This window comes from Austrofundulus limnaeus, unplaced genomic scaffold (assembly GCF_001266775.1).
Source record: "Austrofundulus limnaeus strain Quisiro unplaced genomic scaffold, Austrofundulus_limnaeus-1.0 Scaffold2, whole genome shotgun sequence".
NCBI lineage: Eukaryota > Metazoa > Chordata > Actinopteri > Cyprinodontiformes > Rivulidae > Austrofundulus > Austrofundulus limnaeus.
Genome location: NW_013952404.1, coordinates 6423203 through 6437410, shown reverse-complemented (window position 1 = coordinate 6437410; position 14208 = coordinate 6423203). Strand labels below are relative to the sequence as shown.

General features: G+C 39.7%; 2 protein-coding genes across 3 annotated transcripts in view; both read left to right on the top strand.

Moving 5' to 3' along the window:
- tmem260 (transmembrane protein 260) overlaps positions 1-9210 on the top strand; it is a 35053-nt gene extending 25843 nt beyond the window's left edge. The window contains exons 11-17 of the mRNA XM_014013187.1: positions 1158-1330; positions 2506-2677; positions 3615-3754; positions 4298-4474; positions 6865-6918; positions 7178-7262; positions 8788-9210. Of these exons, the coding sequence (XP_013868641.1) occupies positions 1158-1330; positions 2506-2677; positions 3615-3754; positions 4298-4474; positions 6865-6918; positions 7178-7262; positions 8788-9183 (1197 nt within the window). The 3' untranslated portion in view covers positions 9184-9210. The remainder of the gene's footprint in view (positions 1-1157; positions 1331-2505; positions 2678-3614; positions 3755-4297; positions 4475-6864; positions 6919-7177; positions 7263-8787) is intronic.
- A 682-nt stretch (positions 9211-9892) lies between these two features.
- Positions 9893-13569, top strand: LOC106520900 (uncharacterized). 2 transcript variants are annotated; one of them, XM_014013208.1, is made up of 3 exons: positions 9893-11222; positions 11306-11464; positions 11588-13569. In XM_014013208.1, exons 1-3 carry the CDS (start codon positions 10639-10641, stop codon positions 11619-11621), a joined length of 777 nt encoding a protein of 258 aa, XP_013868662.1. In that variant the 5' UTR covers positions 9893-10638; the 3' UTR covers positions 11622-13569. The 2 variants fall into 2 exon arrangements, with proteins under 2 accessions (XP_013868662.1, XP_013868653.1); XM_014013199.1 differs by having other exon boundaries at positions 11306-11476.
- The last annotated feature ends 639 nt before the right edge of the window (positions 13570-14208 follow it).

The following is a 14208-nucleotide window of genomic DNA, read 5'->3' as shown; positions in this document are numbered from 1 at the left end:
CATTTATGGTTTGATTTCTTTGTATGTATGGATCACTTGGGTTGTTACCGACATCTGGTGAAAATTTCATGTCATTAGCACCTCTAGTAATATATTTACTGAGAAAAATGGTGGTTAGCCAAGACTAATCCTCAGCACATACTCTGAGCTCTAAGAGGCTTCACAAGATCTTTAGCTGAAATTTTACCAATAATTATTTAGAGTGAACTCTTTCTATGTTAGCAAAGTATCTCCCCATCCATTAAAATCTCAGAAAATAATCACTGGACAGATATCTACAGCTGGTTAACTTTTTAACTAAATCCAATTCAAGATGGCTGCCACAGCGATACAATTATACAACATAAAATGACTTTAACTCAGGGAATTTTACACTCATTGTGCTAAAATTTGATTTGATTGTAGCTTAAACTTAAAACACGTGCCGCTCATTGTGCAACATATTTGTTTAAAACRTTTGCTTTAAAAGTCAGAGTCAACCCTGTTTTTCTGTTAGCATAATATCTTATGAACCACTAGCCGTGTTTTAATGAGACTCACTCAGGATCACTACACCCCCAAATCTGATCATTCAAGATGGACTCCACAGCCAGCTGACCTGATAAAACACARAAATGATTCATTTTACAGATACAGAGATAGAATTTGAAGCTTATGGTAATTCTCAACAATATGTTATTTTATTATTATTTTTTACTTTATTGCCTCAAAATGTAAAAACAAAGGTAATTTACAGACAACAAAAAACAAAAAAGGTGTTGGACTCAACAAACATACCAAAACAATTAATAGATACTGTATATGTAGAGTCAAGAAACATGCAGAGACTAGTCAAATAAGAGACATTCAGGACTGTTTTGGGGAAAAAATATCCATTTTCAATTGTAATTGGGCTGACAGACCCTCCATCATATAGACTTGTTTCAGTTTTTGCTTCCATTGCGCAACAGTTGGTGGGCGGGGCTTAATTATTTTGAAGATTTGACCTAAATATTTAAACCTTTGTTATTTCTCAACACGATCATTTCRTTCTGAAACTCTGACATGAAAGGCGGCAAAATGCAGTCCTTTAAAGAACGCTAGTCCCTTTGTTTTTTATTGTTTACTTTATCAATAATCAGTATAACTGTGAATTATTTGGGATGTACTTTGTGCAGGTTGAGCGTTTCTGGCTGCAGAGTGATGCAGCGGTGTGYGTGCTGGCTGGCCTCGGCTTGAGTCAAACTCACACTGAGCTGGAGAGGAAGCTGGGGCGTGGAGGGCTGTGGAAGACCACCAGCTGGGTCTTCACTTTGGGTCTGCTGGCACATATGGTGCGCACCAATCACAGGTGAGCAGTACGCTAAGTTACACAAAACAAACTCGCTGTTGTTGAGTGTTTATGACAACACACAGGATAATGATGTTCCGTAATAAGCGAGCAGTTTATTTYGGCTGTATTCACTTTTCACTGAGTCTAAAGTAATGGAGTGGATCAAATTAAGCCGTGTCTGGGAAATTAAAACGCTGATTTTTAAGTTTTTGGGATTTATTATGTTGTTCATGTGAGAGAACTGCATTGCAAGTAAATCAGCAGAGCAAAACAGTAAAGCAGAGTCAGCGTTCAGAACTTCTCATTGTTCTGCTTCATGTCTGTTTCCATTCTTGTACATTTGTATTTAAATGCTCTTATTTTGTCAGGGCTGGGACTTAAACTCATCTTTGTAACATTCACATTTGCAGACAATTACAGAACTCATTTTACAACAGCAAAAGATTTTGATCACAGTGGACATAATTAATGTAGCTGCATTGTGTTTCACTTCCACAGGCTGTTAGTGGTTCAGGGCTGTAATGGTGTTTTTGTGGCAGGSTGTTTAGATTCTACAGTCTTTTAGCACTTATCTGTGAGTTTTACTAGACCACTGCTGCAGAAATTACATCGAACCCAAATGAGTAAAGAAAGAAGTTACATTCTGTTTTTTTTAAGTCAAGTTAAACTGAAAACTCCCCTGTTTTTCTTTATTTTTTTTCTTTTGGTTCTATCTAAAACTCTCCATGTGTTCTTTTTCCCTGAGTCAACCTGATTTGTTTCTCCTGCGCTTCCCTCTGAACTCCACATGTCAGGTTTTCTCTGCTCTCCTCGCGGTGAGGGCTAAACGGTGGCACGGTTAGCACATAGATTCCACTCGCAGCGCTCAGTTTGTGATGGTAGCTGTCCGAGAAGGCAGATTACACCGGCGCAGCGCCGGGGAGCGCYAGGCAGCCATCACCGAGCGCCTTTGATCAAGGGGAGAGCATGCCGTCAGACCAATCACACCTGTCTCCCCCCTGATTAGATAGGCAGCCAGAGATGAGCTGCGTGGAGGGAAAGGGGCGGGGTCACTGGCAACTTACCATTAAAAACAGACTCACAGCCGTACGCGTCGCACACAGGCCTCCGCTCGGGGCTGAAGACGKGCTCAGCTGTTTGTGCGAACTTTGTGCGTTTTGATGTTTTACAGCGTGATTGCATGTCGGTTTCAGGGAGTGCGATCTGAGCAGGAACAGTGTGGTGGAGAAGTTCGGCAGGGAGCTCCTGGCCTCCTTCCCGAAAGACTCACTCATCCTGACCAGAGGAGACCTGCCAGGAAACTCTCTGCGTTACCTACACTACTGCCAGGGCTCGAGGGCTGATATCTGCCTRGTCGACCAGGAGGTCAGAGCGACCATTTTGTCTCTTTATCACTGTTCCTGAAAGTTAAAGACATGTTTACAAACCAAGGAATCAAAATAACRTATTTTTAATTATTAAATGAAATGCAGGGTTTGTGTGTCTGTTAGCAAAATGTCTCGTGAACCAATGAACAAGTGTTATTGAAACTTGCAGAAAGTGATGATTGGATATACATTTTACAACCAATTAACTTTTTAAATCAACGCCATTCAATTTGGCTGCCACAGCCGACAGATATTAAAAATCACAAAACTGGTTATAAATCATTCCACATTTACAGATATTGAACTAAAATCTGGCGTTGTAGTAGCCATGACTGATCCCCAACACGTTTATGCTGAGCGCCAGCAGATTGCTCAAAACATTGTTCAAAAGTTGTCCATTAACTATTTAGGGTCAGTTTTTTTGTCTGTTAGCAAATTTTCTCATRAACCACTGCATGGATTCAAATGAAACTTTCAGGAAGTGGTCACTGGATGTACATCTCTAACTGRTTAACTTTTGGATTTAGTCCAGTTAAAGATGGCCACCACTGTTAATCGACACTATCCAACACAAAACAGGTTAAAATAACTTAATAATAGTAATTGTACAGAAAATTTGCGTAATTTTGACATTGTGACATCTTAATTTATTGCATGAAATTGTGCATAACTTTATTTTCAACGTGATCAAAACAGCTGCAACTCTAAAAGGGTTTCAGTTTAAAAGTTTTTTATAAAAACCTGCAGATGACATGCACCTACAAGGAACAGTAAGCTTTCAATTATATAATTGTATTGTGTTTTCTTTCACAGTAACAACCAAAGGCTTTACCAAATGTCGCAAAAGTAGTAGTTTTGACTTTTACATAATTGTTTAAGTGGATATTATTTAAAAAATAAACAACTAAGTTATTGTTTTTTTCCCCCATGACTAGATGATGACATATTCTTGGTATGTGTCCAAGCTGGCTCGGCATCTCCCTGGAGTCCACTTTCCTGGTCACCGGTGGGATCTGGTCCAATCCGAGAAGCAGAAAACCTTCAATTTCGAGCAATTTCTGTCCCTGAACACACAGTGAGTTTGGGAACACGTGACACGAGCCGAGAGGGGGATAAAGGGCCGGGTCTGAACAGCTAAACAGAAAGATGTTTAAATGGAGAGGAGAAGCGATTGAACTGGGATGAATGAACAAGTGGGTGATCTAATGAGGCAGAGATCAGTGGGACGGGCCACACAGCGGTGAGTGCAGGGAGAAGATAAGCCCACAGATCTGTCGAGGCCACAAAAGAGTTTGATGAACTATAGAAGTCGACTTAATCGACTTGATTTGGTTAAACAGTCTCTGGTGGACTCGCTGCTGCTCCCTGTTCTCACTCTGCTCCCCCCAGGAGGAGCTGAGACCCAGAAACCGGATTGGGTTGTATTAATGCCAAGCCCACCAGGGGGCAGTGTTTGCCAGGCCAACATGGTCGTCCCTCTGTGGGGCAACACTGACCTGTGGGATTAACACTCTGGGTCACTGAGCAGCACAGAGGCATTMGAAGGTGTGAGGAGATGTTTATGTTTCCATTCTGTCTCCCACCATTAATCATTTCTTTGTTTTCTTTATTTTTGCAGAAAGGATGTGTTTGCCTGCATAGGGCTGCCTGACGGAGACCCGAGCTGGGAACGGAGCTTCTCTCGTTGGCCCTTCGGCGTGTGTGACCACCTGGTTCCTGTTCAGAAGCAGTTTCACCCTGAAGAGTGGGCTCAGCGCACTCAAAACATCTACAACTGGACCGAGCCGCACAACAGGTGCAGAAGTCAAACACAACAAGTCACTGCAAGCCTGAACTATTACATTAATCTACTATGGATGTGTTTGTTKTTGTTTTATTTTCAATTTCAAACACATTTTCCTCAATTTATAGAGACCAGATGTTTTCAGAAACAGACTTTTCAGGRATTAAAAATAAACAACACATTTTCTGAAATGAATGCATGTTAYCAGCCTTCTTCAAGAGTTTTAAAACTAAGATCTGCTTAGACTTGAAAATAATTGTGATTTTATGTGATGTTGTGAGATGTCACAGTCAGTCTGTGTTATGAATGAGCTATTACCACATCAAATTTTAGCTCGATATTTGTCAAATTTGCTTGTTGTTGGCCAAGGCTATGGGCAACATATTTGATTGTATTGAATCTAAAAATTAACTAGAGAATTTGAATTTCTTGCAAAAAGGCAGCATGAATGTTCAATGCTGAAATATTTCTGCTGAAAGCTGCTGAAGAAGCTGAAAAGGTATAATATCAAATTTGAGCAGCGGACTTTTACTGAAAGTAAGAAACAAAAGTGAAAAATCAGTGGAAAGATGATAAAAAAGGGTAAAAAATTTTGAACAGAGAAAATGGTAGCTGAATTAGCGAAAAGAAGCAAAACAAGTTAAAATTAACAAGCAGAAAAATGATTTCAAAAATTAAAAATAAGCAAAAAACAAGAAAATATGTACAAAAAACTTTCAATTTGTAGCTAAAAAAGCTGAAACTAGCATAAAATTAGCTAAAAATTGTAGCTGAAATAGCACAATAGCTGAAATTAGCACAAAGAAACAGAAAGAGCACGTGTTTGCAGCATAAACTGAAATTGCCATAAAATGTATGTTGAGCAAAAAAAGCTCAAATTAGCTGAAAATAGATCAAAACTAGCAAAAACACAGAAAGCAGCTGAAATGATCAGAAACCAGCTAAGATGCATACAAAGCTTAAATTAAAATAAAGAAGTGAAAAGAAGCACAAAAATGTTTTAATTAGCAGGAAAATAGCAGAAAAGATCAGAATGATATCTAAAAAAAGCTGAAAAAAGTTGTAGTATAAAGTATAAATTGCTGAAATACCAAAAGTTATAGCAGGAATTATTCGAAGGAGCTGAAACTTTTGATATATAAATTGTCCACAAAAAAAGTGGAACGAGATATGTGCCAAAAAAAACGTATGGGGGGAAAAATCTCAGTATTGTTAATTCTTTAAAAGTAAGAGAGTATAGTTAAAAGTAAATAGCTGTAGTTGGATTACTTTCTGAAAGTTTCATTAAAATTCATCTGATGTTTTATGAGGTGTTATGGCAATATTTATTTAACAAAGACAGAAATACGTGGTCCAAGAATGAAGGTACTCMGTGAGATGATCAGCTGAGTTTTATTGCAACAACAGGAAACACAGAGAACAACCTGYCCTGTCTCTGTGCCTCTGCCTCTCTCTGTCACTGTCTCTCCACACTACTCACTGTCGATGCAAACACCATCATGTCATCTTAGCAAGATTTGATACAAGGTCAAGGGAAAACCCAAAGATAAACACAAGTGATATCTAAGAATRACTGTTGTTAGCAAATCTTGTTCTGACTTTAATCATTCTATCTACAGATGAACAGCAAGTCATGAAAACCTAGGTCATTAAAGGATGTCATGAATTACTAGCTTAAACATAAAAGTATTAGTTCTATTACAGAGGTATTTTGCCAACAGTCACACAGAAACTTGAGTCAATCAGTCAAAAACCACGATTGTCCACCTTCGCCTGGTGGCAGCGGGTGATAACAAACCCACTCACCGTCCTTCCCTCTGTGGTCTCGCCTTCTCAGACTCCACTGATCTTGCTGCTGTCTGCAGTGATCCACCTCTTTGTGAATTCAGCCGGAGCCAGACATTAAGGCCCTCAGCCATCTGAAATGAGACTGAAGATGAAAAATAATGAGTTTCTTATTGCGTTTTTTTGTCAATAACTGTGTCAAAACTGGAATTAGTTAAACTCCGCATTCTGTTGCCGTCGCCAGCAGCCCTTCTTTCACTCAGATATCCACGGCTGAATACTGTGACATTATTTCCCGCACCCTTTACGACAAGCGTGTCCGCAGATGCCCACGAGCCGAATATTTAGCCGGGGAAACCTCGCTAAAATATTCTTTTGAAGAAGAGGTCAAGTGTTTGGAGTCAACAAAGTGGGGAAAATGTGCAGATGTGCTTTAACTCCATGTCTAATGTGCTAGCTGCCATTGTTGCTCAGTCATTTACTGTTTATGCAGGAAATATTACATTTTAGTGGAATAAAACCTTCAAACGCAAATGGATATTCACAAAAAATAATCATTTTGAGTTAGCCTGAAGCTGCTTGATTTAAAAAAAACATTTTTTTTCTTGCTTCAACAGTTTCCATCCTGCATCTTGGGAGCGCGTGGCTAACGAGGAGATGTGGCAAGCCAGGTGAGCAGTTTCACAGATTTCATTCACAGTGCCGTCGCGCGAATGAAACGCTGCGTCACGATGCRCACTGGCCTGCTCCTACATCTCCATAAACCAGTCTTGTGCGGTAGAGCATCTACATGTACATTCTGTTCAGTGGTGGCATCTACATAAATCACTGCATGGGAGTGGTGCGTCTGAGAGTGTGGATCTGCACGGCTCATCCATCCAGCACTTAGCCCCGTGCCGGCGTGCTTTTTTTTGTTGTTGTTGTTTGCAGGATGAAGACGGCTTTCTTTCTGTTTGACCTGGCAGAGAAGATGCAGGCAGAGGGGAAAGCTCGCCTCTACGAGCTGTCCTACACCGTGAGTCTCACCTAAACATCATGAGATCTTTTAGGGCGGATAGTTCATCTCCTTGGTTTTTTATGTTTTTACTTTTTTGTCACACTTTTACATTTCAAATTTGTATTATTTATTAACTTTTATTTAATCAGGCAAATCCCACTGAGATGACAGATCTCTTTAGGCCTGAAGGCAGCCTTTTCTGCATGTTTTTGCTCTGTGAGGGACACCGGAGTACCCGGAGAAAACCCACACAAGCATGAGGAGAACATTCAAACTCCACACAAAAAGACCCCAGGTTCAAACCAAGACCTTCTTGCTGTGAGGCATCAGGATGACCACTGAGCCATTGTGTTGCCCAAATCATCAAACAAATATTATCATTAGGGGTTTAAATCCCCAGCTTTATCACGATACGATATTAAATCAATATTTTTTTGATCACATAACTCTGCGATCGTTATGATGTATGATGTTATATCACATGCCCATCTAACCCAATCATACTCTTAGATGGGTATATGATATCGAATCACATCGGGCGTAAGATGACGATATGGACTGATAKTTTTCTTTTGTCTCGATGTGATTAAACTATTAATCGTTTAATTGATATATCAATGTGGATCAATGTATTGTTACACCTTTAGTTAATATTAGACAAAGTCAGTTTTATTGATGATTTATCTTATTAAGGAAGAAACAAACAACATCCAAGCTAACCCCATGTCCACTTCAGTCACAAACTGATGGCCGGACTTTCTCCTTCAGGACTATCTAATTTATGGTTCCATCAATTATGACAACTTGTCCAGGCTCTGATTCAACAAAACAGCCTCAGACCATGACACTACCACCACCATGTTTGACTGTGGGTTAGTTTTCGACGTAAAGCTAACACTGCTGATTGGGCGATGAGTTTTGACCTGCTGCTACAGATGAACTGTAGTGCTCTTTCTGCCCAGCAGTGGTTTTCTGCCTTGAATGTTATTTCTGCCCTTCGTCTCTTTGTTACCCCCGAATCAGGAATTCTGATGTTAACTGAGGCAAGTGAGGCCTGCAGGGCTTTAGATGATCTGGGTTCTTGAGAGATTTTTTTTTTTTGATGAGTTGTTGATGCGCTCTTGGAGTAATTTTGGATGGTCAGTCACTGCTGAGAAAGGTTCACCGCTGTTCACCATGTTTTGTCCATTTGTGGATTTAATTAATATTTTTATTATTATTTTTTTAATTCGACAGGTCTGGAAGTACTCAGGCCTAGTTGAGGCTGGTCAAACTGATCAAATCTTTCCAAAACACTCTTTGAATTCATTAGTTAATAGGTGTGGCTATATTGGCTATTTTTCCCCATTTTACAAAATTTAGTCAGGTTTATTTGTCTGATTTTAACATTTGTTTGATGATCTATGGTAAAAAAAAAAAAAGCAATAACAAAAGAAAGAAGAGGGTGAGCACTTTTTTGCAGCACTGTAATAGTGTATGATTGTATTTTTTTTTTAACTTTTCTGTGTGTGTGTCTGTGTGTGTGTGTGTGTTTGCTTGGCAGCTGTATAAAAAGATAGTGGAGGCCCACTCAGACTACCCTCCAAACTGGGACAAGAAACTGGCTCTGGCGTGTGAGCGGCTGCTCCGCTCRGGTCATCGGGGCTACGGTCCGGACGTCCTGCTGACCTGCAGCATTCAGCACTTCAGCCTCTACTTAAAGAAGGACCCCACGGACCCCCAGGCCCCGACCATCCGAGAGGTCATCACTCACCTGCTCAAGGAGAGACAGACTCCATCAGAACCGGAGACAAACTCCTGGATAGGATCCTGGATGCTTTACATGGAACACTATGAAAGACCCGGCAACAATACTGAAAGAAGAATCTTAAGCCACCCCTCGTTTGTAGTTTTTAGTATTTTTTCTAAGGAGTCAGAATTGTTTTGTTTTGTATTTTAAAATCCTAAGGATTTTTGAAGGTCTTCATTTTTTAAATGAACATTTGCTCATTTTTCCCCCTCATTTTCCATCCAGTACTTTATTTTCATATAAATCACATTTTTGGTCTGCTAATCCAGTTACTGCTGACTCATCATTCAGGCATAAAAAGCACCTAATTAAACCTTTCTTGTTTCAGCACATAAGTCAATTTAGCAATCTGTAATGTGTATTTTGTTACTTTAATAGCATCTTCATGCAGAAACACAATAAGTTCTCATTTCTTTACATCTTATGCCAACTTATGAAACACTTTTATGTCTAAATTACTAATAAAAGTTATATATTTTAACAGTTTGTTAGAATTACATTATGTACATGCCAAAAAGACACTTTCTGATAATTTTTTCAATTCCAGCTTCAACGTAGACGTCTTTAATATGTTCATAAGTTGTCTAGTGTGACAGGGCCTTTACATCTGTGGGGAATAGTAAAGAGCTTGACAGGAGCACAGCTGTGGGTTTTGCACCAACAAGGTGATTCTCATAAAGCTATTTGCTCCAAACGTGTTGTTTGGAAATGTGTCCTTAAAAGTATAAGAAATTGGACGAGTGGTGAGTTTCGAAACGTATCTTCAGCAGATGATTACAGCATATCTGAGTTAATTTTTAATTTTTTAAGATATTTTATTCATTTAATTTAAAAACAAAACTAATTCACATTCAAAAAAATAAGTACTTGTTCACTTACTTTTGAAAAGTTTTGTTTTATTTTATATATAAAAGCTCTTTAAAAATACAGTTTGTGGTAGAAAACTCAAACTGTTGTTTTCCATATTTTTTGCAGATGTAATTAAAGAAGCGGTAAAAGATAATTTGTTTATTAGCATTTTGCTACTTTTTGCTTTTAGCTTTTTACTTCTTTCAAGCTTTTTGACTAGCTACTTTTAAGCCATTTGTTTTAGATCATTTTTGATACTTTTAGTTAGTATTTTCTTACATTAGCAAGCTTTTTGCCACTGTTAGCTTGAAAGTAGCATTTTGTTACTTTTTGCTTTGAGCTAGCAGTTTGAAGGTTTGCAGAGAGCTACTTACTTTGCTGAAACCATCTGAAGTCAAGCACTCAGTCAATTACTGTTGTTTTATTAACAGTAAAACTTGTTCAGAATAGCTCATTATCTAAGCTCAAGATTTAATATAAAGATTTAATTTTTATGTAAGACCCATCAGAAACATGAAGCTGTTTTTATTCGACACTGAAAGCCCAGCAGTTAGAATATCTTGACTCTTATTGTTCAAATAAYTSATTTGTTCTGTATTTTMGTTTTGCTTTGATAAAGTTTTAGTTTGCTACTGAAATAATTTTTATTGTCATTAATCTTAGAKTACTTGTGTCAGCTATGGTTGTTTTTAAAGGAGCTAAAGAAATAAACTTTTTGTTGTATTTGTTCAKGAAAAGGCTCCCAGACAAGCTCCGATGGGACGGATGGACAGGATCAGTGCTGCAGTAACAGCTTGCATCAGTGCGTTGCTGAACAGACTGTGTCCCACCCCACCTTCACCCTCCAGATCTCCAGAGCCTCCAGTCAGACATTTGCCTCGTGYTTCTTTGAGACGACAGAAGGTCTGTCCTCTGTTAGTGGACCCTCCTACAGCTCCAGAAACATCAGAACAGAGTCTCAGTCCCTCTCAGAGTCTCAAAGAGTTTGAGCTTCTGGAGCGTCTGTTCATGGTCATGGAGGACAACCAGCAGCTCAGAGAGGAGAGTCTCAGGTTCTCAACACCTGATGAGGAGSCCCCCTCTGTGACAGTTCCACCTTCAACACCACCTCCATCGCCCAGGAGAAGGTCCCGCATCCCTGTAAGCGTCCGACGCCTCCTTAAAAGTACTAAACTGTGGAGACATCACATATATCCAGCTGAGACATCCATGTCCAAAGGGCACACCACCACGCAGCCAGTGGGGGGGCCCAAGATGATCCTGGAGAGGGGGCAGCCCAGGATCCATCCTGACAGGTCAGCAGGCTGCGTGCTGATGGTTCTGTTCAACACTGGACTGAGGTAAGGACAACACTGAATGAAACGCCACAAACACCTGTAGAAGCTGCAGAGATGGACAGGACTGTGTCTGTGTCCTTCCTCAGCCACCTGAGTCCASCGGTGAGGATCAGCACTGCTCAGCAGCTCCACCTGCTGGCTGATGACATGGGAGGGGATGCAGTTCTGACAGCAGGACCCGATTTCCCCTCAGGCTTCCTCCTGGCTCTCAGTCAGATGTGTCTGGATGCTTCAGCTGCAGTCAGGTCAGTTAGCAGGTCAGTTAGCCTCGTCTTTAGCTCACAGTTTATAATCAAACATTCACTAAGTTCAACACATCCTTCCTACAGTAGAACCTAAATATACTGTATGTGTGTCCATCTCTACAGGCCCCATGGACATGCTGTTCTCCGACAACTTTGAATTCATGAGGAGTGGAAGAGAAAGACCGTCTTCCTGTGCAAAAAATCCTGCTAAAGGCCAGAAGGACAGAGACAAGCAGAGGGACGCAGAGACGACTGAAGAAATGTATTGGGGTCTGTTTAAAATTTGAGTATATGGGGTCTTATAAGGTGTGCAAATCTAGATATGGGCTTAAATCTAATCTAAATRTCTCTTGTAGTTACTTGTATTTTATAATTAATCTTAACATAATTACAATCTAGTAACCGCTGGTGGGCCAAACAAAATGGTTTGACAGGCCAATTTTGGCCCGCGGGCCCCACTTTGGGCACCTCTGATATAGAGGGTGAGTTAAAAGTTGCAGGACACCCTTTTTATTTTGACCCAGTATGGTGGAGTTTGAGATTGCAGCCATGTTCAGACACGTCACTTTCCCTTTTCTTTTAGAAATAAAAGGCTGTCCTGAGACTTTTGACTCACTCGRTATTTTACTACGTAATATTAAATTTATGTAGACAGTAATGGTGTAATGGAGTTAGGAGCTTTTCGTGTAAATTTGGCAAAAAATTGTCCAAGATTCAAAGAAAAGAATCTTCAGAAAGAAATATTTCTTGTTAAATYAGAGGCAAAGTGTTAAGACATAAGGGATGACTCAAGTTTTTTAATTGTCAATCTGAGCCTCTTCAGTTGGTGCTCCAGAAAAAAACTGATCAAACGGTGTTCAGTTCGACGGACTTGTTTCGAGCCACTCTGACTTCAGAGGCAGAAATTAGTCTGAAGAGAAATTCTTACATATTAAAAGTCACCTTTAATTATCAAGCAGAACTCCACAGCAGTCGTGTTTTTTTAATAATAAATGTTTACAGCTGACCACCAGAGGGAAGAACGTCAGAAAGCTTTTTCTGATCTTAATTAAGCCCTGCGTGCTCTCCTTCAACTCACCTATTCAGTCGTTCTATCTTTACATCTTTTTTTCTCTTCCGTTCTGCTCTCAAAGCTTTTAACGTGTAGATTATTTTGCCTCAGTCTCTGCTCTTTTTTTCCTCTCCCCMTTCACATGAGGATGCCAAGGCCGAGATTGAGGGAAACCCAAATTGGGGGCAGAAAKGGGGGATTAGAGCAGCTGTTTAATCTAGGACAGACTTGCACAGTGCCGTGCCACGCAGCCACACACCCCCACCCCTCTATCCCTGCATCAGTCTATCTTGGATGGTCCTTTAAATGTTTAAACTAATGGATTTGATAAGTGTTTTTTTTCCTCTCTTCCTTCCTAACAGGAGGGCTATAATCCCTCATGGATTTAAATGAAATGTGAAATGTCACAATGCCAGGGACCCTTTTAGAGGTGTGTGTACGTGTTGATTTTTGTGTGTGTGCGTATGCTYAAATCTCCACTCCAGACTTTTTTTTTTTATTCCCCATCCCGGGCTGCACATAAACATGTTTGATAAACAGATTAGCACAATGAAAAGCGAAATGTTTTGATGGTTACAGGAGCACACTTGYACAAACTCCAGGGACACATGTCGACATTGTGACTGTCGGCTTCAAGCGTCATGAAATGTTGACCTTCAACCTCGTGGTCACCGATGGAAAGAGTGGAAAACAAATGTTTCGCTGTGACGTTGACATGTTCTTTGATTGCAGTGCCTCACTCACTTCTGTGCTAACGAGCCGTAAAATGTGCGATTTGAAGGTCAGCTCTTCACATCTCAGAAGCTTTCTACAACACAGCTGAAGAAGTCTGCCGTTTTAGTTGTGATGAAGGACAAAAAGGGAGTGTGGACTTTTCAGCACATAATCTGTCGTTTCTACTGGAAGGCCTGGTTACCGTCTGTCAGCTGATTGGACAATGAGGTTTAGGAAACTGTCACTCTGCCCACAGAAACAAATATTTCCACATGTTTTTGTGCCCTTTTTGGTAAATCTAAATGTCAGATCTGTTGCTGTAAGTAAACAATAAGATGAAGTTCTTTCACATCTCTTTCCTTTTGTAATTTCCTATGTAAATGCTGATTCAGCATTCACACTACTGTTTTCTTGTGTGTGTGTGTTGGGGGGGTATTGTAGACTTTATGCTGTTCTAAACATTAATATATGAAAACACAAAGATCTCTGCAGTTCCTTCAAAAATATTATTCTCTTTAAAATCTGCTCCTGAAGATTTAGTGTGCTTTGGCTTCTTTTGCTACTTTTAGCTTATAGTTAACCTTTTGCCACTGTTAGAGTTTGTGTTAGCGTATGTTTAGCTGCTTTTATCTAATGGTTTACGAAATTTAGCTTCAAGCTGCCCTTTTGCTTTTTTATTTAGCTTTTAACTTGTATTTTGCTACTTTCAGCTTGCATTTTTGTCACTTTTGTCTATCCTTTTGCCACACCTAGTTTTATTTTTTATTTTTTAGGAAGGCCACTTTTAGCTTAYCTTTAGCTACTTTTGGCTGGTATTTTACTCATTTTATCTATTAGCTAGCTGTTTGCTGTTTTTAGCTAACCTTTTGCCACTTTTAGTTTTYAGCTCGCCTTTGGATACTGTTAGYTAGAGTTAGAGTTTGTGTTAGCGTATGTTTAGCTGCTTTTAGCTAGTGGTTTACTGCATTTAACTTCTAGC